Here is a 23756-nt window from a genome sequence, read left to right as displayed (position 1 = left end):
TCTATCTATCTATCTATCTATCTATCTATCTATCTATCTATCTATCTTCTATCTATCTATTTTTGAGACTGGCTCTCTCCATGTATCTCTGGCTGTCCTGGAACTCGCTGGGTGACTAGGGTGGCCTTGAGCTTTTGGGATTTGCCTGCCTCTGCTTCCAGAGTGCTGGCATTAAAGCACAGCTGCCTTTAATTACTGTTTGTTTTGTTTGCTTGGTTCTTTGAGACGATCTTGTAATATAGTCTAGAATTGTTTTGAGTTTGTCCCGCCTCTGCTTCCTGAGTGCTCTTACTTCCATAACAAAGATTCTGGTACCTAGAGGCATAAGGACACTGGCTCATGTCAAGAGCTGATATAGCATCAGAATTCACAGCTCTGTCCACCAACAAAACACACACATATGTGATATCAGAATAGCAGGGCAATCCCAGTGAGTTAATGCTCAGCAACCCCCAATGGAAACCACTGACCTCCACTATCAGTAAGTTGACCACACCAAGCGAGACAGGCAGAATCCAGGTGTAATCCACTGCCGTGAGATCAGGAAACCACAGTGTCCCGCCAGCAGCTAACTGCTCCTGAACAGAAACACCTGCTGAAACAGTTGATACACAAAACAACACGATTCCTAAGAACAGCTGAAGGCATCAGAAACACAGAAGCAGGAGCGGCCCAACAATCCCAGAGTGCCTCACTCTGAACGTTTGCACTGGTTTTATTCAAGCTATTTATAGTGGCTATTTTCTGCTTTGTTTCATTCTCTTAAGTTTTTGTTCTCAACAGATTGTCTTACACTTCAGACTCTGAATTCTGTAATGTAAGGAAGACAGTAAATGGCAGTTATGAAAATTAGAATTGCTTTTTTAATGATGCAATATTAAAGAATTTGGGATGAGGATTTCCGTAATAGTTACCTTCTGAATGTGTGGCCCCTGTGCTAAGGTTGCGGAGGGCAACAGATATGAAGATCCACATTGGAAGCTGGACCCAGACCAACACCGTGGCTTTGAAAGGATGGCAGTTGTCACGGACATACAGCTCTGAAACAAGTCTCTGCATGTTCCTTAGATAAGTGAGCCTACAGTGAAGGTGGAAAGAGGAAAGGACATCGCGTCAGGAGCAGGAACTTCACCCTGCAGCACAAACACAGCCGTTTGTAGTGAATGCTGAAGGGTTGAGCAGGGGTTTCATCTACCCTGAGCACTAAGGGCCAGGCCACTGAACAGACGGCACACAGCCTTTTACTGTGAGACTACAGCGTCATTCTCTAATGATCTCTAGCTAATAAGATTTTTACGGAAGATTTTACTTCATATTCTCTAGTTGTGCGCAGGCTCACAAGTACATGCGCAGGGGCCATCAATGTGGGTACTGGGAATCAAACTAGGGTCCTCCGGAAGAAGACGTGAGCCACTGAGCCATCTCCCAACCACTGCCAGGAATACTTTAGGGGTGAAATCTTCCCAGCTGTGGTGGCACACACCCACACTCCCAGTCCCTAGGAGATGAAGGTGAGGGGTATTCAAAGCTTGAGGTCAGGCTCCGGCTACACAAACAGTTTAGAAAGGCAAACCTGAGCTACCTCATGAATTCCTGTCTCAAAATTAAACAAAATAGAAAGTGGGATTTCAAGACCAACAAAGTAGAACACAATTTTAACTACAAAAGCATGTTTTACTTAACTCTGTGTTCCAGACAAACATCACGCGTCCTCTTAAAGTATCTCTCCTGTTCTATGGGTTCCTGCACGCTTAGTCTTTGACTATCAAATCGCTTCCATTTATTCAATCAACTTTTCAACAAAGTTTACACTAATCTGTTCACCTTTCTTTCTTTTCTTTAAAGGTAGAGTCTCACTGTGTAGCCCTGACTGGCCTAGTATGCATTATATACCAAGCTGGCCTAAAATTCAGAGCTCTGCTTGCCTCTGCTGCCCAAGTGCAGGGTTTAAAAGTACAAACCATCATATCTAGCTCAGTTACTTCTGCTTTTTGTTTGTTCATCTGTTTGTTTGTTTGTTTTTGGTTTTTTTTGAGACATGTCCTCACAGTTCCAGGTGACCTTGAACTCAATGTAACCCAAGGATACTTTGAGCCTCTGGTCCTCCAATGTACCAGAATTATGGGCCAGCAACACCATTCTTGACTGTCCCTTCTGACTGTAAGTCTTACTTTCTAGACCATGGTCTCGAGGGATGGTTGATTATTGGTTTTATGAGGCAGAGAGAGTAGTACTAGCCCAGGCTAGCCTCCAAGTCACAAGCCTCCTACATGTGTACCATTAACCTTGCTCAGTTCCTTACTTATCTTTAAATCTCTTATATCACAAACATTTAGTACCTGGTAGGCCTTTAACTGATGTGCTGAATTTAATCAATCTGTAGTGTGCTGAACTAGGACAGTACACACAGATATTCTAGGTCCTTTTATTCTTCTAATTTTTCTGTACTTTATTTCTCTATATAAACCTACAAATTCCAGGTCTTGAAAATTCTAAGTCATCCAAGGAAATGGAGCCCCAACATGAGCCTATCTGTGGAAATTCCTGGGAATCACCCGTCAGCACAGGATAGTTCTAGACAACCACGGCACTGGTGGAGCAGAGGCAAGGCACCAGGAATCTCACCTCACCAAGCTGTTTACAACCCCTATCAACAGCCATTCCCCTGCTCTTCCCGCCCATGGCTGTAGCTCTCAGATTCCTCTTCATAAAGCATCAAAACTTCAGATGGTAAGTGTATCTATATTTAACAAATAAAGCTTTGTTTCATGCAATAATACACTTTCTCCTCCCCTGACTCTGAGACAGGGTCTCTGCCTATAGCCTGGATGGTCTGGAACTCAAGAGATACACCTGCCTCTGCCTCTACAGTGCTGGGATTAATGGCTTGCCTCACTAGTGTAGCTACAATGTTTCCCTACCTATCAAGTATTCTTTGCTGTTAAGATTTATTTCACTGTTTTATATGTCTGAGTGGTTTGCTTGCATGTATTTAATTGCAGCACATGCATGCCTGATGGCCTCAAAGGTCAGAAGAAGATGTTAGATACTCTGGGACTGGAGCTACCAAGAGCTGTTAGCCATCATATGAGTATTGGGAATTGAACCTGGGTCTTTGTCCTTTAGGCCAGGCATGCCTTTAATCCCACCACTCAAAAGGCAAAGGCAGGCACATCTCTGAGTTCAAGCCTAGTCTCATCTACAAAGCGAGTTCCAGGACAGCCCAGACTACACAGAGAAAGCCTGTCTCAGATTAAAACAATAAGAACAAGTGCTCTTAACTGCTGAGCCAACTCAGCACACTGTCAAGTTTTCTTATTAACAACAAATCAGATGATAATGTTCACATTAAATATAGCTTGCCAGGCATGGTGACACTTCATTGTACCGACAACACCTGGAAGGCAGGAAGACTGCTAGCCCAAGGCCAGCCTGAACTGTCAAAACATTCCCCCCGACACTTACCCCCCACCACCACAAAACCCCCACCAAGAATGGGAGGAGGGGAGGATATCAGAGCTGATACAGTCGGACAACATGGGACAAGGCTACAAAGCAAACATATAACTAGTCCCTCGACTGTCATATGACTTACATCAGATCATAACACAGCATTTAATTTACTGCCATCTTTATCTGATCATGGCTCTCTTCTCAGTGGGTCCTCCAGAACAGAGGCCAGGTGGTAGCACACATTTGTAATCCAAGCACTTGGGAAGTGGGGGGAGGAGGATTAGGAGTTCAAAGTCATTCCTAGCTCTAGTTACCTAAAGGGCACCCTGGTACACATGAAACCCTATCACATTAGATATATAGAAGAGTTTGCACCTGTATTCCCAGTTCGGGGAGGCTGAGATGGGAGGCCCACGCAAGTTCTCGGGAGTTAAGATGAAGTCTGTTTTTTTTTTTTTTTTGTTATATGCTTCCATTCCAATACATACACAACCATGCTATGTAGTGATTTATTAATATGCATGAGGCGATCAAGAGGATACCTAAACCTGTATTTATTATATATATGTACATATATATATATATATATATATAATATATGCACATATAATATATATTATTTTCTTTTAACGGTTACAGACACAAAACTGCATACCTGGCAACTCTCTTGGACCAACCAAACTGATGTGCACAAACTGCAACTTCTTGATTAAGGCGCTTGGCGATGTCTTTTATTTCTGGTTGCAAGTTTTCCACCTAACTAAAGAAAAAAGTTATTTTTATGAGCACATATAGGACCTTTATTGCTAAACACTGCTATAGTTGGCACCAGGTGTCAACTTGGCACCTCCAAAAGATAGGACGTCAAGTAAGAAATTTCATCCAGCAGGGAGCCATAGGAAAGAGTGGGGGTTGAAGGACCTGGAGGGGACAAGAGTTCCATAAGAAAACCAATAGACAACATATCTGGGCCCAGGGGGCCTGCAGAATCTGCTGCACCAACCAAGGACCATGCATGAAGAAGACCCAGAACCCCTGCTCAGAGGAAACCAATAGGCAGCTCAGTCTTCTCGTGGATTCCTTGGTAGGGGGAGCAGGGGCTGTTTCTGACATGGACTCTGTTGCCCACTCTTTGATAGCTTCCCCCGGGGGTTGGGGGTGGCCTTGTCAGGCCAGAGAGGAAGAGGATGTAGGCAGTCCTAATGAGACTTGATAAGATGGTGTCGGATGGAAGGGGAGGAGGTCCCCCCCATTTCTGAGGACCAGGGGAAGGGGATAAGGGCAGAAGAGGGAGGGTGGGACTGGGAGGAGACAAAAGAGGGGGCTAAAATCGGATGTAAAGTGAATAAATTAAATGAAATAAAAAATAAAAGATATTTCATCCAGCTGGGCAGGGTTATGCACATCTACAAGCCCTGCACTCAGGGGAGACAGAGGCAGGTGGATCTCTGTCAGTTTGAGGCCAGCCTGGTCTACAAAACAAGAAAAGGACCAGTGGATCTTTGTGAGTTTTTAGGCCAGCCTGCAAAGCAAGACCAGGACCAGAGGACCAGGACAGAGAAACTCAGTAAGAGAAACCCAGTAAGTAAGGTAAGTAAGTAAGGTAGGTAGGGAAGAAAGGGAAGAAAGGAAAAAAGGAAGGAGGGAGGGAGGAAGAAAGAAAGGAATAAACACCATCCATCAAATTAAGCTATGGAGCATGGAGCATTTTTTTAGCATTATGGAGCTAACTGATAGAAGACCCCAGGCCACTGTGGGCCACCAGCCCTAGGCATGTGAGTCTGAGCTATATAAAGAGTTAGCTGAAGCTGGGCATGGTAGTGCATGCCTTTAGTCCCAGGAGGCAGAGGCAGGCTCATCTCTGAGTTTGAGGTCTGCCTGGTCTGAGAGTTCAGGATAGCCAGGGCCACACAGAGAGACCCTGTCTCGAAAACAACAAAATGTTAGTTGAACAAGCCAGGAAACAGTGTTCCTCCATGGTTTCTGCTTCAGGTGCTGCCCTGTTGTGCTTCCATGCAGGACTATATAACCTGTAAACCATGCAACCCCTTTCCTCTCCCACCCTGTATTTGGTCAGGGCAATCAAACTCATAGTTATCACATATTTAAATTCCAGCTTATACACCTACCTGTATCTGCGCAACCAAACTGTTTTACATAAACTGCAACTTCTTGGTCAAAGGGTGCTTGGTGACATTTTCTATTTCTGGCTCTACATAACCTCCGAAATCCTGATTCCCAGGATGTAGGAAAGAAACAGCTACTTCACAGAATTTTGAGGACTAAATAAAAGCTGCATGCAATTTACTGTTCCATCCTTAGATTTCCCAGTATAGAGAAAACAGCACCCCACTCGTTAACACCTCGCACTGACTTATTTCCGACTCCCACGATGTTGCCGCTTCCCTTTCCTCTGTTAGTACTTTAACTCGTGTTGATTTAACCTCACCACACTAAGTAGCCATCGAAAGGTAATGCTATACCGATTCCACAGACAAGGAGGCCCCAAAAGGCCACGTCAAAGTCGCAACTCATCAGATAGTCATAGGTGGTAGGACCACAGTGAGAATCCGAGTCGTCAAACTGTCAGCTTAGTGATAGCCCTTCTAATAATAAGGAGCTGTAAGAATAGTTAGGGACAAATAATGCAGCAGACACATGCTGATAAAAACGTTTATGTCCCTAATGCTAAGGTTCTTCTCGGCCATTTCTTCTGTAGACTGGTCTCCACCAAAAGCTTAGGAGGCGCTTGTATTACTAATAAAGACCCGGTAGGTCCGATGAGCTGGAAGGTACTTGTCACCAAATGATTTTAACACATGTAATGCTAATTAAACTATTTTAGCAAAGACTCAGACCCGACGGTTAACCCTAGCAGGCAGGCAGCACGGGGAGCGACGCCCCTCACCTTAGCCAGGATGTAGTGCTGATAGGCGGCCAGCGGCAGCGTGACAGCACCGCGCAGGGCAACGGTGCTGAGCACGATGCTGCCCCACCAGGGGAGGCCCGTGGCCTCGTGAGCGCCCAGCAGCACTTCCTCCGCCGCGCGCACCGGCGCCGACGAGGCCAGGGCCTCATACCAGCCGCCGGGAGAGGCCGCCGACACTGATGCGGCCGCCCATAGCGGCAGAGCCGGGAGCCGCGCGCTGCTCCAGCCCGGGGGCGATCCCAGTGCCCGGGGCCGCAGGGCGGGAAGGGACCGGAGACACCAGGCACCCGAGCGGCACAGCATCGCGACCCCAGGCCAGCAGCGGGTTAGCATGGGCGCGCAGAGGCTCGGGCGCATGCGCAGACCCGCGGCCAGGCCAGGCCTTCGCAGCCAATGCGGTGCAGCCTAGCGTCGCGCAGTGATGACGTGAGCGCCGCCTTTCCCACGCGGCACGGACCGGGCAGCTTGCGGAACGCTCGGGACTGCTTCCCTTGGTGGGGCGGAGCGTGGAGCGCTCGGAACCGGAACTGCAGGGTTAGGCGGGGCGAGCGAACTGCCTTGCTGTTGAGTTTCAGTTTCCACCGAATTGTCACTTGTGCACTTCCTGTGACCCGGCTGCTTCCGCGTGGACGCGCTGAGCGTCTGACTCTAAGCACTGCTGAAGAAACACCTACTTTGGGAGTAATGGGTGTTTTCGGTTCGCGCAGCGTTAGTCTGTCCACGTTATATAAAGGGTGTAAGATTGTTTTACCTGTGCAGGTTACCATTCGGTATTACTTTTAAACATGAGAATGCACAATGCCCGGCGTGGTGGCACAAGCCGTAAGCCCCCGCCAGCACTCAGGAGGAAGAGGCAGGGATAGCTCCTGTGTGCTAGAGGCCTGCCTGGTCTGCGATGAGCCCCAGGCCAGCGAGGACTGATCACCTGATGAGTCTCTGAAAACGGTCACCATCGTGGTCATAATAAAAAGCGGGAAATAGAGTTCTTTACTCCTTTTCATTTTAAAAAGTGAATTACGATTAGCAGCACAACTTTGCCTCAACACTGTCTTCCGGAATGGAATGCACGGGGTCTACACGGACTGCCTGTTTTTGTTTTGTGTTCCCGCTACAGCGACTAACTGGGATGACAGTTTTCTTACGGATGCACCCACTCACTCTTAGAGAAGGCCAAAGCTAATTTTGAGTGTTTAGAAACCTGTCCAGTGTTTGGTAAAGCCAAACTGTAGAAATTATCCCCTACTTTACTGCACACCTACCAAAGGAATCAGATAACTTATTTCCTGGAACTTGGGTCCCCTGCCTTCAAAACCAACCATGATCTATGTAAGAAAATTTAATGGCCTCACAGTGGTGGCAAACGCCTTTAATCCCAACACTCGGGAAGCAGAGGCAGGAGGATCTCTGTGAGTTCGAGAGTGGCCTGGTCTACAAAGCCAGTCCAGGACAGTCAGAACTCCATTACACAGAGAAACCCTGTCTCGAAAAACCAACCAAACAAAACAGGTAACATCCAGTTGACCCTTCCAAAGAGGCCTTATGTCAGAGAAGTTATGTAAAAATGACACAACTCACTCAAGACCCAACTTACCATGAGGGTCAAGCATTAATCCTCAACCAATCCTCAACACGGGGAAAATAAGCAAATCCACAGCTATTTATATTAAGCCTAAACAACCCTTACTCTATGTGTAAATTAGCATGTTAGATTTACTTTTCGCAACCCTAAACCAAAACTTTCAAGCAGTTATTAGAATCTTTAAAACTTTTAACTCTAGCTCGTTACCTGACACCCTCTTCTGACATCTGTGAGCACCCACATTCACATGCCAAAATTATAGATATAAATCAATTAAAAACCGCCAAGCAGTGATGGCACATGGCTATAACCCCAGCACTGGGGCACTGGTGGGCAATCTCGAAGTTTGATGCTATGCAGCCTGCTCTACAAAGTGAGTTCCAGGACAGCCATGGCTACACAGAGAAAACCGTCTCAAAAACAAAAAAACCTGATATAATGTAAACTATACTTTATGGTAAATGCATAAGCATACTTTTTACGTTCTTATTATTAATGTGCATGATTTGTCTAGCTCGTGGAGTCAGTCCTCTCCATCCACTTTTACCCAGGTCACATGTGTGCTGCAATACCTTTCTGCACTGAGTCATCTGGCAGACCCTAACTTTGCTTTTAAAGCTTTTTAAACTGACATGAACCATGTGCAAAGTGAAAGGGGCAAACTCACGTGGGATCACAGGGACAGCTTGAAGGAGCTGTTCTTTGCATTGATGGATTGGACTAAGGTTGTTAGACACGACTTTAAGCCACCCCCCCCCCAACACACACACACACACACAACCCCCAGATGTGTTTCAGTGTAGCACAGGCTATCGAGAACTTAACATATAACCCAGGCTGACTTTGTACTCTGAGCAATCCTCATGCACTAGTAAGTACCAGAGACAAAAGCAGGAGGATCAGAATTCAAGGACAAGTTTCATCAGAGATGCCTCTCAAAAGAGTTAAAAATATGAGTGGCCACAGCTTGCAATAACCCCCTGAAAACTCCCGAGACAAAGCATGTTTGCAATTATTTAAAGACTTTAGCATTTCATGTGCATTCTACGTGTGCCGCACCACCTGCACATCTGTGCCCTCAAGGTCAGAAGAGGGCATCAGATTCCCTGGAACTAGACTTAGAAAATCAAGTCAATGTCCTCTGCAAGAGAACAAAAACCCTGACCCAATTCTTAATCCAGTCAGAATCTGGCAAATGCTAGAGAAGTGTCTGCAAATCTTGAATTTCAATGCAATAGTATGTTATCACTAATGTGTATGACATCTGTCATCGTGAAATGTTATAATGTTGTAAATGCACATTATAGTATAAAATGACATGTATTTGAACAAGCAAATTTAATCACATCAATCCCAGAAAGGCAAATTAACTCTTGTGAAACACATTAAAATACTTATATAAAAAAATTCAGTATTTGTAATCAACTTATTCAATTTTACTATGTCTCAGACAACTAATTTCATTTTTCTCAACTTCTGAGTTCCTTGAAGAGGTACATCCAGGGGGACTGGAGAGATGGCCTCGAGGTCAAGTTTATTGTCCAGTACCCACATCAGACAACTCACAACAACCTGGGAACTCTAGGAAGACCCTCTTTAGGCCTCAGAAACCTACACAATAAATCAATCTCAACAACCCCTACCCCCAAATTAATTTTTCCCCCCTAAGAAACCACGAGGTATGTTTTGAGGGTACCTACTGAGTTCCAGCCTAGTCTGTGAATGGCAAGATTTTGTCTTAGAAAGAAGGGGGATGGAGGCAGGTTTAAAATGGCACAAATCCATGCCAGCACACAAGAAGCAAGGGCTGGAGACTGCTACAAGTGGGAGATCACCCTAGGGCTACAAAGCAAGCTCAAGGACTCCATAAGAAAACTGACAAGTCGATGGTTCTAATCCTTTTTATAACTTATGATGGTGTGAAAGAAAGTAGTACCAGTTCAGTAGAAATCCAGTGCTCAGTAGGCAGAGGCAAGATCCAGTGTTCAAGGCCAACCTTAGCTACAAAGCTTAAGTGCTGGGATTGCGAGCATCACAGGCCTGTCCCCAACACCTCCAGTTTATTCAGTTAACCAGCTCAACACATTCTAGACAAACATTTTACTAATCACTCAACCTAAGACACTACGCAAAATGCCATTATAGTTGTCATTTAGAGTGCTTATTTTCCAAGTAAGATTTCTAAAATGTTTTGGGGGGGGAGAATATATATATATATGATTTTTTTTTTTTTGGTGGTGGTGTTTTTTTTTTTTTTTTTTTTTGAGACAAAGTTTCTCTGTGTAGCTCTAGCTGTACTGGAACTCACTCTGTAGACCAGGCTGGCCTTGCACTCACACAGAGATCCGTCTGTCTCCTTGAATGCTGGAATCAAAGGCATGCACCACCATGCCTGGAGGTGAATTATTATGAGAACTTACTAAAAATAACCCCTTCGAGTCGATTTAGGCATATTTTTCTTTTGGGGAAGAGGAGCAGAGGTGGAGACAGGGTCTTGCTTTGTAACCCTCTCTGGCCTGGAACTAGTCCAGGCTGGCCTCAAAATAGAGATCCACCTGCCTCTATCTCCCAGCACTGGTGCTGGGATCAAAGGCATCAGCAAAGGTTCTGTGTAGTCCAGGCTATCAAGGAACTCACTCACTCACTCTGTAGGCCAGACTGACCTTGAACTCAGGAGATCCACCTGCCTCTGCTCCAGGGTGCCGGTAGTCAACGCGTGCACCGCCACAGCCAGCTGCTCAGTCACTTAAAAAGGCTCACTATGTAGTTTGTAGAGATAATCACATACTTCAAAAAGAAAAAAACCTGCATGGTCTCAAAAACTATTCTTTTTATTGTTTAAATAAAAATTCTCTACGTTACATCTGAAGTATAAAAATGTATTTGAGAAATGTTCCTAGTACACACTTCCAGGACTCTTAGAACCACCTAGTGCTGTCCTTTATAAATAAACCTGACCTCTAAGTGTAGAGATAAAGAGCTCCAATCTATTTCCTTTCTCTTGTTAAAATCAAGAAAAGGTCAAGTTTTCCACCCCTGCTGCCTGTGGGGAACACAACCACTCACATTCGGCAGCACAGGCTGAGAAGTGTCTATTCTCCAATGGGATCATTTTATGCAGAAAATAACGAGTTATCTCAGGAAAGAATTGTGGGAGAGGAAAAGACAGAACCATGACAAAACTCAATACAAAATGTTCACATCACACACTTTTGTTGCTGTTGGTTTCTTTGTGTAAAGCGCTAGAGTTTTTAAGTCATGGCTCTATTTGTAGGCTATTTTCCTCCTAATTCGGGTGTATCAATCTTAGTTGGAAAACCTAATGTATATACTTATGATCCAAACAGCTGGGTAGGTTTGAGAAAACGTCCTATACTCCTTCCTCAGGTCACTAGAGGCAGGAAACCATCTCATATAGTTTGACAACCAATGACTGTTATTATCAACTCTAGGCAGTGTATCTAAGCTTTAATTCATGTTTGTGACATCCATGCCTAATTAAAAACCAAACTGTCAGTATTTCAACCATGTGAGTTACTTTTCCATAGGAGACAGGGCAGGACACATATTCTTCTTGTATACATTATTGTTTATTGTTTCAAGTGGATGGAATATATAATTCCCACTGAGTAGTTTAGTGTGGCCCTGAATCACATATAAACAGGTTAAATGGAGACTTTAATTTATAATCCGTGTATTCATGTATTGACCATAAATCGTCTTAAAAACAATCCCAAACACTCCTTTTTGACTTGGCCCAAGTTAGCTGTTCATCCTTTTCATTGCTACCAACAAGTGCAGAGAGCAAGGAGCCTTTCAACCTAAGACAGATGCTTGAAAAGGGAAAACTGTATGTTGACTCTTGCTGACCAGGAAGCCAATGTTAAGAATCAATATTATCCAATATAAAATATGCTGAAATCTTTAAAAATAAACAGTATATGCTGACTGAGAACTGTGGTGGCTTTTAAGTTACTCAAAAGTCTCAAGTTTTCTGGTTAGAAGAAACCACTGGTGCCAATGAAGATGCTCCACGTCTGTGTAGCAGCCACGACAGTAAAAAGCTTTGCAGGATGTTTTTCACTATTTGAGCAAGAGAATCTTACTAGTAATAGTGGCAGAGATAGAGTCCAAACTGAAGAGATAGTGTGGATTAGTTCGAAAAATGTGACAAATTTAATAAAGACATGGAAAAATCAGAAATTTCTTCTATATGCCTTGCTACAAACAAACCCAAAAGGGAGCAAGATGGGTGTTTTAGAAGCTAACACAGGGAAACATCCACTGATAATGCCCATCATTTTACTTTATGCTTAAATTATACAAGTAGAAAAGTTATGATGCTTATTAATGGTTTAATGTATGAAGGAAACATCCAGATTTCTGAATATGAAGGTACATATCTCACGTTAATTTAATTCTACATAAAGTAGAGCCTCTATACTGACATACTGAAATTTACTTTCTGCTTAGCCTTTTCTGTTATGTAAACAATTGTACATTTATTTGCCATTCTAAAACTTCAGGATCAAGTTTACATAATTCTGCTAAATTTCCGTGTTTGCTCAGAAGCAGTTTACAGTACTAAAACCAACCAGCCAAAGAACAGCTTCAACAGAAAAGTTATGTCCAAAGGAGAAATGGGAAAGAAAGAAGAAAAAAATGGTAAGAAAAAATGCTAACTAAGGTAAAAACGGATGATGATGGAGAATGGGCAGTCACAAATGTTCACAGAAAATAGGTCAGTTAGTAAGTTCTTCTGCAAAAAGCCTACACACTTCAGTCAAGCACATCAGTAGAATGATTTGGGAGCATAAAAATGTTTCTCGGCCACTTGTGATTTCCTCTGAATGAAAGGAATCTGCAGGCTAACAGGCTTATCCTCATCAGCCAAGCTGGTTCATGTGCACACTGTTCATGTGAGGTGCCCAGGGTCCGGTCCACACCTACGAACACAGAGCATGCGTTTCACCAAATAGAAGTTAAACAGATACTTAAAGTTCAAGTAAATACTCTTAAAAACACCAAAGTACCTATGGACTACAACAACTTAATTTCATTATATCTTCAAAGCACAGCCAGGATTACAGACACACTTAATCTCCACATTCAAGGAAAAGGGAATTCAAGGTCATCCTCATCTTACAGTGAGTACCAAGGACAGCCTAGGCTACTTGCGACCTTGTGTCAAAGAACTGAGAGGGGGAGAAAAGACTGGGGACTGGAGAGATGGCTCAATGGCTAAGAGCACAGGATGCTTCTGCAGAGGACTTGGCTTTGATTCCCAGGGCCTACATGGAAGCTTTTAACTATCTCTAATTCTAGTTCCAAGATTCTCTTCTGGGCTCCAAAAGCACAAAGCATGCACGTGAGATAAGACATACATGCAGGCAAAACAACCATACAGACAAAGTTTAAAAAAAAAAAAAGTCACTTAACAGATTGCATACCAGGAAATAACAGAGGAAACAGTAATGCCATGTCCCTGACCAGGGACTGAGTCTAGGGCCTTGAGGATGCTAAGTATATGCTCTGTCACTAAACATCACCCAAACCTCTTTCCCTTGCTTCTCTTTTCTCTTTTTGAAACTCTTACAAGAGGTGATGTTCAAGCAATTTTAAAACCATTTGACGACATAGAGACTGCTTTGAAAGGACAGTTATTCAGAGATACCAGACATACACCAAAATAACTTAAGGGTGAGTCAAGTATGGTCGCTTATACCCATGATCCCAGGTCCTGGGATGCTGAAGCCATTGTACATTACGTCACGCTGGGCTATCTACTAGACCAGGCACAAGAAGATGCAGTCCTCTCATACTAAGTGAATAATCATTTCTCTAAGTTTTCTGTTATATATAGTTTTGGCATGATACTATTAAAACAGACTGAATAGCTATTTACACAGTAGCAAACTGTTATGTTAGTATAAAATTATTTTATATGAAGATCACTTTGCAACATAATATTTTTTGTTTGTTTTTGAAACAGGGTCTTACCATGAAGCCCTAGATGGCCTGGAATTCTCTATGTAAACCAGGCTAACCCCGAACTCACAAAGATCCACCTGCTGAGTGCTCCGGCTGTAAGTGTGCACTACCACGTCAGGCTATATAAAATTGTAAGTTCTATATGTATCCTCTGTTGCAGAAAAATCTACAAAATACCTTTCTATAATTAATTTTAAAAAGTCAATACCATTTTCAAAGGTTTCTGATGCAATTCATCTATAGTAAATTTCCTCTCCTGGCTGTATTCATTGTGTTCCATTGCAACCATGATTTACCTACATTCTGTTTGTTTGTATTTAGTAAACATGTGACTGCTTGCTGAATAATCAGCCTTACCGTTTGAGGACCATTGTTTTCTGTGGAGCTTGAAACCATCTTTATCAGTGAATTCCAAGAAGGGTCTGCAGCATGAGGTCCATTAAATATGGGTCCTCCAGCACCATCAGGGATAGGTGCTACTGGAGGTATCATTGCATTCCCATACACAGAAAAAGGCATACCCTTAAAGAAATGGGGTGAGGAAACAGAGAGATTAATATCCAAGACATCATTAGCCATTTTTTTTTCCCCTCCCACCTCTTATAAACAACCTTGCAAGGACTACTTGGAGAGAACTTGTCACAGAAAATAAAAAGAGGCAATTGTGAGATGAAGGCAGCCCGGTTTAAAGAGTAAACCGGGTTTAAAGTCCAACCAGGGATACATATATACTCTGTCACAAAAGCAAAAGGAAACAAAAGCAAACAAACTTAAGAGTCAAATACCCTAAAATTGACTTTAAAGTCTCAATTGACTTTATAAATGTGTAAGTTATTCACAGAGCCTAGAAATTATTCTCCGATATGAGCTCATGTAGCAGAGTATAGCTGGACATGGTGGGCCAAGCCTTTCATCCCAGTACCTAGGAGGCAGAAGCAGATAAATCTGTATGACTTCGAAGCCAGTGTGGTCTTCACATAGAGTTCCAGACTAGCCAGAGCTACACATTGAGACCCTGTCTTACAAACAAAAACAAAAACAAAAACAAACAAACAAACAAACAAAAAACAAGCACAGGGTATAAAGAATACCATATTGAAAATATTTTTCAAAAAGCATTCCACTGAAGGCAGACACAGTAGCTCATGTCTATAATCACAACACCAGCATGTTAGAGGTGGAATCAAGAGGCTGAAGGTCATCCCTAGCTATAAAAAGATTTCTAAATGAGCTGGAGAGGTGGCTCAGCAGTTGAAAGTGTTGCTGCTCTTACAGAATACCCGAGTTCAATTCTTAGCTCCTATTTGTGGTAGCTCATGAGTTCTTCTAATTTCAACACCAAGGGATCCAACAATGCCCTCCTTGGCCTTAGTGGACATCTGCATTCACATGTGCATACACACCCACACATTCACATAAGTAGAAGTAAAAATCTAAAACAACAAAGAAACAATAAACAACACACCCCAATCAAAACCAACAAACAAAAGACTCCTAAAACAAGACTCCCTAAATGACTAGGAAAATTAAACATTTCTGTCTCAGTCAAACTGACCGGTCATGCCCAAGTAGGGCTTCAGAGATGCTTATGCACTTGGAAATAAAAGATGACCAGAAATAAGAAAAAAACATTCTGTAATAATGAAAATGCTTATTTAAATTACCCCAACTTTAGGAAAGTCCATGTATCCTGCAGGAACATGCTGATGGAATGTACCAGAAGGAGTTACAATTCCTGTACTATCTCGCTCCATTGCTTGATGCTGTGAAAACACTCCTGGGTCAGACATTGGCCTGTGAATCATGGGATTTCCCATCCCAGGGTTACACCAGTCCACTTTGTCTGAGAGAAAACAAAGTCAGAAAGAAAAGTTGATAACATTCAAAAAAATTATAGCAAATATTCGACAATTTTTATTTTAACTTCTACCAAACTGTATTCTTTCAAACTAATCTACTTTTGTCTGTTTATATAGCAGTATTTCCACAATGCTTTGTGAACATAAAATGTGTCATAAAACATAACATAAAATCACGTATCGTTGGTAATGTGTGGATTTGCTTTTCTGACCTTAAGTCTGTGGGAAGGACTATAAGACAATTAAGAAACTATGGATGTCTTTTGATTTTAGACACTGACATATCATAGATATTCACAGTATTCCTGACCTTGTTACCTTAGAAATGAATATCACATAATCTCATACTTCCTAACTGAAGTATGGGGGGAGAAGGATAAGTAGTAAATGTATCCTAATAATGTTCCTAAATTATGTTTGAGGAAATTAGATGACAAATAGTTCAGACAGAGAACTTTAAAGTTGTCATGAATATCACTAATTCATGCAAAGATAAAACAAAAAAACTGTGGTAAGTATTCTGACAGTGCAACTGGAATACATCAGTTATTTGAGAAAGGGCAATCTTGAGAAAGCTTGACCATGAATAGTAGCATTGATGGAAAGTGAAGGATTCACGTGAGAAATCCCTTAAATAAAAATTTATTCACTTAAATAGCAACAACGCTGACAGCAGCAAAACACTGGGGGGAGAGGGGGGCTAAAAGAAACCCAAAAGATCTCAAAGGAAATAATATTTTAATATGGCACAGCGAAAATACTAGAAGGCCCTTGGCTGATTCATCAGTCTCTGTAGGACCCCCTGAGCCGAAGGAGAGGACCTAGATCCTAGATTCCCTGCTCAGATATAACCCATGGGCAGCTTAGTCTCCATGTGGGTTCCCTAGTAAGGGGAGCAGGGGCTGTCTCTGACATGGCCAGCTTTTTGATCATCTCTCCCTGGCAAGGTAGCTTAACTAGGTCACAGAGAAAGAAGATGCAGACAGTCCTGATGAGACTGGATAGGCTAGGATAAGACAGTAGGGGAGGAGGACCTCCCGTATCAGTGGACTAGGGGAGGGTCATAGAGGGTAAAGAGAGAGGGAGGGTGGGACGGGGAGGAGATGAGGGAGGGAGCTACAGCTGGGATACAAAATGAATAAATTGTAATAAATAATAGTAAGAAAAAAATGCCCATGGGGGAAGAGGGCAGTAGGCTTGCAAAAGACAAGATGGCAAACACCTATAATCAAAGTGCTGGGAGGTGAAGGCAAAAGGATGAGGTACATCCTCATCCTCAGCTACATAGTGAAGTTCGCTGCCAGCCTAGTATACAGGAAAACTTTCTAAAAAAAAAAAAAAAAAAACCACAAAATCTCTCTGCGCATTACATTATCTTCAGAGATGAGTAAGTGGAGTGGGAAAGACTATGTGAAACCAGAACTAAAATAAACTGACTAGGCTAACTGAAGAGACAGACACAGAGATTCTTTAAAGAAATAATGAGGGCTAGAGAGATGCCTCAGCAGTAAAGCACAACACCTGCTCTTCCAGAGGACCTAGGTTCAACTTCCAGCACTAAAATGGCAACTCACAACTGGCTCTATCCCTAGTTTCAGGCACCAGGTATTACATGTGCTACAAAAAGACATGAATGAAAAACTATGCACATAAAAGAAAATAAAATTATCTAAAAAAAAATTAAACAGTAATGAATGTGAAATCGATTAAAATAGTATAGCTAAATGAATAAATTTCCAGTAATATGACAGCATATCATACCTTGATTGCCACCAATCCCTTCAAAGGACCAGATGCCACTATGTCCTACTGATGTAGACAAATTACTCCCAATAACAGATGGAGCTGAAGTTCCAGTTTGCCTGATACGTGCAGAACGTTCAGTCCCAATAGGGACTGGAACTTTCCTGTCCTGAGACACATTGCTGGGCTTTTCAGACCCTAAAGGTACTGATGATGGGGCAGGAGACGGTGCACGAACTCCAGAGGACACCGACTGTGCAGGAGACTCTGGAAAAGATGTTTTGAAATAGAATATAGGTACTCTGTAGAATATTTCATTTTGTAAAATCAGATATTAAATTCTGAGGACAGCTAAAATATACATTTTCTGAGGAAAGCTGAGATACAAGTATAATACTTTTAATTACATTTTGATTTCTATGCAAAGAAATTAGTTTTCACATACATACATCATTATACTTTATTTTACTCCCCTCACTCCCATTACTTTTTATTCCTCTTCTCCCTCACTCCCAGCCTCTTTTTTTTCCTTTGAAATAATTTTCTCTTCTGCTTTAAGAATAACGCTTAAGCTGGGTGTGGTGGCACATGCCTATATTCCCAGCACTAGGGGAGGTAGAGGCAGGTGGATCTCTCTGAGGGCAGCCTGGTCTACTAGGCAAGTCCAGCCAAGGCTACACAAAGAAACCCAGTCTCAGGTACTTTGAATGACTCTCCACAGCCTCAAATATTTGAATTATTAGTCTCCAATTGGTACAGTATTTGGAAAAGGTTAGAAGTACCATCTTGTTGGATAAAGTGTGTCATTAGGGATGTGCTCTGAGGTTTTAAAGGCCCAACCACATGCTTTTAATCCCAGCACTCTGAAGAGAATATTTCTGTGAGTTCCAATCCAGCTTGGTCTACATAGTGTTTCAGAGAAGCCAGGGCTTTGTTAGTTCTTCATCTCTTTGCCCTTGAGACTAATTGAAAAGTTTGCAACCAATTTCACTGGCAGAAGATTTCAAGATTTCAAGCCCAATACTGACTTTGTCCGGTTATTAGGAATTCTTTATGCAGCTCTAGAATGAAAAAGAGCACACTGGGCCAAAAGAAATGCAAAATGTACAGCTTGAAGAAAGAAAAGACAACCAGGGCATTTAATGTAAGACCAAGGCTTCTGCTGAAAAGATTAGAAGAGATTTTAAGGAGAAAGGATTGAAGGGAGTAGTGTCCTCAGGGCAAGACTCTACCCAGCTAAGCTTCCAAAACTGGAAAAAAATGGAAGTAAAGCTATGCAGCATGGGCAGGCAAAAAGATGAAAATGTTAACTCTAGGAGGGGTCCAGGTTCTACAGTGGGCAAGCAGTGGAACTTGGCAGCATAGGCACGTAGGTCTGGATTTAACCTAACTAAGGATATAGGAGTAAAGGTTTGGACTCTTCCTTCATGGTTAAGGAAAACCATAAAATCAGGTGCCTAGACAGGGAGTGTAACCTGCTCAAAAAGAAACTTGCAGCAGTCAGCAAGGCTGGGAGGGCAGAGCCTTCTAAGGTCTTGAGACTGAAATACTATGGGAAATTTTGAAGTTATAATAAGTACATTTTGTATTATGATATGGCCACAAGTTCCCGCTTGAAAAATACTAACTGGAGGCAGTTCCTCATCATCTTTGTTTTGTTGTATCCTGTTGGTATTCATAGCACATAGTCTTGACAATGGCCATCTAATCTTATTAAGATAATGGGGGTGGTTGTGCACTGGAGAGTTGCCTTACAACCAAATGCAATGGGTTTGGTTTGGTTTTTTGATGGTCTTCAACCGACTCTCCCTGTGACTCAGCCTTGAACGCCTAGGATCAAAAGTACACATAACTACACTTAACACAATCCGTGATCCTTAACATTGTTAATTTGAGCATTTCCATTAGAAACTAAAAGCAGGGTGGTAGTGCTGGTGCTCCTGTTGGTGAAAGCAGCGGGCGGCAGGTGCCTCCAATCCCAGAACAGATTAACCTGCTCCATGGACTCAGTTCCAGTACGGCCAGGGGTAAACAGAAAAGCCTTATCTCAAAAACAATAACAAAAAGAAAACAAACATACAAAAAAGCCAGCCAGTGGTGGCATAGGACTTGGGAGGCAGAGGCAGGCAGATCTGAGTTTGAGGCCAGCCTGGTTTCTACAGAGTGAGTTCCAGGACAGCCAGAGCTATACAGAGAAACCCTGTCTTGAAAAACAAACAAATAAATGAGTTAAAAGCAACAAAAAAATTACATTTTGATACAAAAAGCTGAAATAAAGTACATAATTTAAACAAGGTAAGCAGTGTGGTAGTGCCTGTAAATCCAGTGACTCAAGAAGCTAACATAGAATTAAGTAAAAGGGCTGGAGAGATGGCTCAGTGGTTAGAACACTGGCTGCTCTTCATGAGGGCCTGGGTCCAACTCTAAACATACACGTGTAACTCAAAACTACCTGTGACCCCAAATGACCTGATACTCTCTGCCTGGTGTACATGCATACATGTAAGCCAAACACCACACACATAAAATAAACACTAAGGACAAAAGGATTTGTTTTTAAGTTACGTGAAATGGGAACTGTGATTACAGATTGATGGCAGAGTCTGGCCTCTAACTCACAGAGATTTGCCTGCCTCAGCCTCTGGGAACACTGGGATTATAGGTGTGCGCCAAGATGCCCAGCACTTCTCACTTCTTAAAAGATTTTGGTGTGTAGAAATGTTTTGCCTTCATGTATGTATGTGTACCACATGTATGCCTGGTGCGCATGAGAGTCAGAGAGGGTTGGAGAGGCCCTGAAATGAGTGCTGGGAATCAAAGGTGGGTCCTCTAGGAGCAGCAACTGCTCTTGACTACTAAACCATAATTCTCCAGTCCCAATAGTTCAAAACCTACAAATTTTATAGATTTTACAGGTAAGACTTCCAGATTTATAGACTTTACAGATTTTATAGATAGACTGTCAAGAGTCAGAAATGATATTCTTCACAGAATAAAATTATGGCGAAGTTAAAAATCCCAAACTTGGAGTAGCATATGCCTGTAATTCGGGACTGTGGGAACTGTAAGCAGAAGGGTCAGATTCAAGGTCATCCTTTACCACATACTGAATGTGTGTATAGGAGAGACTGTCTCAAGCAAAAACACTAAACAGACTACACTTGCAGAGCTCTAACGACTTTGCTTTTGAAAAAATGTTTTCTTTTGGAATATAGAGCGCTTACCATTTGATGCTGATGAACATGGAGTCAACAAACTAAGTGGGGAAAAATGCTGTCTGTTAAAGTTAGCAGCAGCAGGGGCTCCTCCAAGAGGGGCTCCTCCAAGAGGTGCTCCAGGCCCGTACATCTGACCTCCTGAAAGACTTGAGGCAAAATTTCCCAAATGTGTAGAAGAAGGTGTTACAGAACCATACGGTGAGTCCATGTTGACAATACCTGTAATAGACAAGACCACCATTACCTACAGAAACTATCCCAGAAGACAGCACTGGGAAGAGCACACAAATTTATATGAAAGCACTTTACATTAAAAAAAAAAAAAAAAACAACAAAAAAACACATTTATTTATTTATTTATCTACCTATCTACCTACCTACCTACCTACCTACCTACCTACCTACCTATCTATCTATCTATCTATCTATCTATCTATCTATCTATCTATCTATCTATCTATTTATTTATTTAGGTTTGTCAAAATAGGGTTTCTCTGTGTAAACTAGGCTGTAGCCTTGAACTCAGAGATCCATCTGCCTCTGCCTTCCTAGTGCTGGTATTAAAGGTGTGTGCCACCATGGCCAGCTAGAAGGAAAGTCTTTGAGGATAAGTATTTGAGGATAAGAGTCAAGAGGGTCAGAATACCATCATCCAATAAATTAATACATTCAATAACTCTATAAAATTTAAAATAAGTTCAAGGCCAATAAATTGAAGGCCAGATTGGCTGTAACAGATACTCTCTCAAACACAGGCATGTGCACACATGTAGACTCTCACGTGGTCATATGCACTGTAATCCCACTGCTCATAAGGTTGAGAATGGCCACATGGTAAGTTTGAGGGCAGGCTAGGCTATAAGGAAAGACCTTTCTCAAAACCACTCCCTCAGCCAGCGGTGGTGCTACATGCCTTTAGCCCCAGCACTAGGAAAGCAAAGGGAGTCAGATCTCTGAGTTCAAGGCTAATGTGGTCTACAAAATGAGTCCAGGACAGCAACAGCTACAGAAAAACCATCTTAAAAAAAAAAAAAAAAATGCCACTCCCTCATTAAAAGATATGAACAAATGAATACAGAAGTAGTAGTTACTCTGCACTTTGTTCTTAAAATAAAATTTAAAAAAATCTGCTTTTAAAAAAGTGTAGGCTGGGAGGCTGGAGATGGCTCAGCAGTTAAGAGCACTTGTTATTCTTGCAGAGGACCTGGGACTGGATCCCAGCACACACATGGTGAGTTACAATTACCTACTAACTACAACTCTAGGGAATCCAAGACTTCTTCTGACTTCCCTGGGTACCAGGCAAACATTGGTGAAGCCTACACATATAATAAAACAGAATGCAACCAAAATAATTTTTAAAAAAGATATAGCATCACATGGTGGTACCTGCCTTTGATCTCGGCACTAGGAAGGCAGAGGTAGGGACAACTATATAGTGAGTTTTAAGGTGCTAAGAGCTACCTAGTAAGAGTCTGTCTCACAATAAATAAATAAAAATTAAAAAGGTGTAGCCTCACCAGACCTCAAATTCACAATACCCTTAACCATGTGCAACACCACAATGAGCTAAATTTTATTTAAATCCAAATTATTTTTTCCTTTTAAATTTTATGTTCATGAGCATTTTGCAGGTCCCATGGTCTCTGTCCCACTTATTCACCCTACCACACTATAAAAAAAGACACCCCCTGCCCATATGTAACTACAGTAACACCTGTATTCCCAAGAACTTGAGGAAGGTTGAGAAATTTAGATCAAGAATTCTGCCAGGTGGTGGTGGCAAACATCTTTAATCCCAGCACTTAGAAAACAAAATCCAACTCCAAAATAAAAATATTCTTTAAAATAAAAATAGGATCAGATCCTGTGGGCCACAGATCGTAGTGTTACGTTGCTGTGTAGGCAATTCAATTGGCCTGCCCTCAGGGGCTTTTAGGGGTATGATACCTTCTTATGTTACCACCTGTGTTCTGTGGCATCACCTGCTACAGGTGCTTGAGATATAACAAGCCTGCCATCCCATCCCCTCTCTTTCTCTTGCACTTTCTGCCTGCCTCCCTCTGTCTGTCACTGGCCCCACGGCTCTGTCTCCAACTGTCCATCTTCCTTCCTTCTCCTTCCCCTCGAATAAACCTCTTTGTATCAGGCCTGCTGCATGGCATGTAATTTATGTATTACAACACATAGTGTGTTCATCTCTCACAACTTGAAATGGTCAGGCTACCCCACAACACTTACTCTTTAAAAAAAAAAAAAAAAAAGGACAGGATTCCTCCAGGTGGTGATGGTGCACACCTTTAATCCCAGCACTTGAGGGGCAGAGGCAGGAGGATAATTGAGTTCAGGAGAGCCAGGGCTACAAAGAAAAACCCTGTGTCAAAAAACAAAACAACAAAAATGGGTCTCATATATCCCCGGGGAAAAGAAAATGAACTCAACATATAGCCAAAGACCACCCTAAACCAAATGTGCTGGAAATACAAAAGTACAGACTACCATGCTGTTTCAAAAGCACAACAGTTCTAAATGCAATTTTTCATCCTATACTGGATCTTAAAACAGGCAAAGTAGTTATCTGAATACCATAAAACCTGTAGCCAACTGCCAAAATTCTAATTTCTTCTTTTGAGAATATATGCCACAATTACCTAAGATATTTACACAAGCTGCAATTCTTTTATAACTCTACAAAAAAAAAATTAGAATTAAATAAGTAATTAATCGCAGCACTCGAGAGGCAGAGTTAGGCAGATGTCTGTGAGTTCAAGGCCAGCCTGGTCTACAAGGTGAGTCCAGGACAGCCAAGGGCGCCTCTGCCTTCCAAGGCTGGGGTCAAAGGTGTTCACCATCACACCTAGTCAATTTTCATTAAGCTAAATAGAAACAAAAGAGATAATTCAATGTCATACACCTTTGATCCCAGGAAGGAAAGGCAGGCAGGTCTCTAACTTCCAGGCCAGCCTGGTCTACAAATCAAGTCC

The 23756-nt window shown here is 42.3% G+C and overlaps 2 protein-coding genes across 7 annotated transcripts in view; both read right to left on the bottom strand.

Annotated features, from left to right (window-relative positions):
- The window catches only part of LOC129668461 (cytochrome c oxidase assembly protein COX18, mitochondrial), a 12061-nt gene extending 5325 nt beyond the window's left edge, over positions 1–6736 (bottom strand). Inside the window, exons 1-4 of one of the 2 annotated variants that reach the window (XM_055596486.1) lie at positions 6362–6736; positions 4109–4209; positions 915–1078; positions 471–595 (exon numbers count right to left, since the gene is read on the bottom strand). In XM_055596486.1, the coding sequence (XP_055452461.1) occupies positions 471–595; positions 915–1078; positions 4109–4209; positions 6362–6715 (744 nt within the window). In that variant the 5' untranslated portion in view covers positions 6716–6736. The remainder of the gene's footprint in view (positions 1–470; positions 596–914; positions 1079–4108; positions 4210–6361) is intronic. The other variant, XM_055596492.1, reaches the window with a different exon arrangement.
- A 4793-nt stretch (positions 6737–11529) lies between these two features.
- The window catches only part of Ankrd17 (ankyrin repeat domain 17), a 133896-nt gene continuing 121669 nt past the window's right edge, over positions 11530–23756 (bottom strand). For all 5 annotated transcript variants that reach the window (XM_055595971.1, XM_055595982.1, XM_055595999.1 and 2 more), the window contains 5 exons: positions 20779–20991; positions 17573–17821; positions 15617–15795; positions 14310–14474; positions 11530–12907 (listed from right to left, as the gene is read on the bottom strand). In XM_055595971.1, coding sequence (XP_055451946.1) covers positions 12848–12907; positions 14310–14474; positions 15617–15795; positions 17573–17821; positions 20779–20991 — 866 coding nt within the window. In that variant the 3' untranslated portion in view covers positions 11530–12847. The remainder of the gene's footprint in view (positions 12908–14309; positions 14475–15616; positions 15796–17572; positions 17822–20778; positions 20992–23756) is intronic.

This window comes from Psammomys obesus, unplaced genomic scaffold, assembly GCF_907164565.1.
Source record: "Psammomys obesus unplaced genomic scaffold, mPsaObe1.curated_primary_1811, whole genome shotgun sequence".
In the NCBI taxonomy this organism is placed as follows: Eukaryota; Metazoa; Chordata; class Mammalia; order Rodentia; family Muridae; genus Psammomys; species Psammomys obesus.
This window is presented reverse-complemented; position numbering and strand designations above follow the sequence as displayed.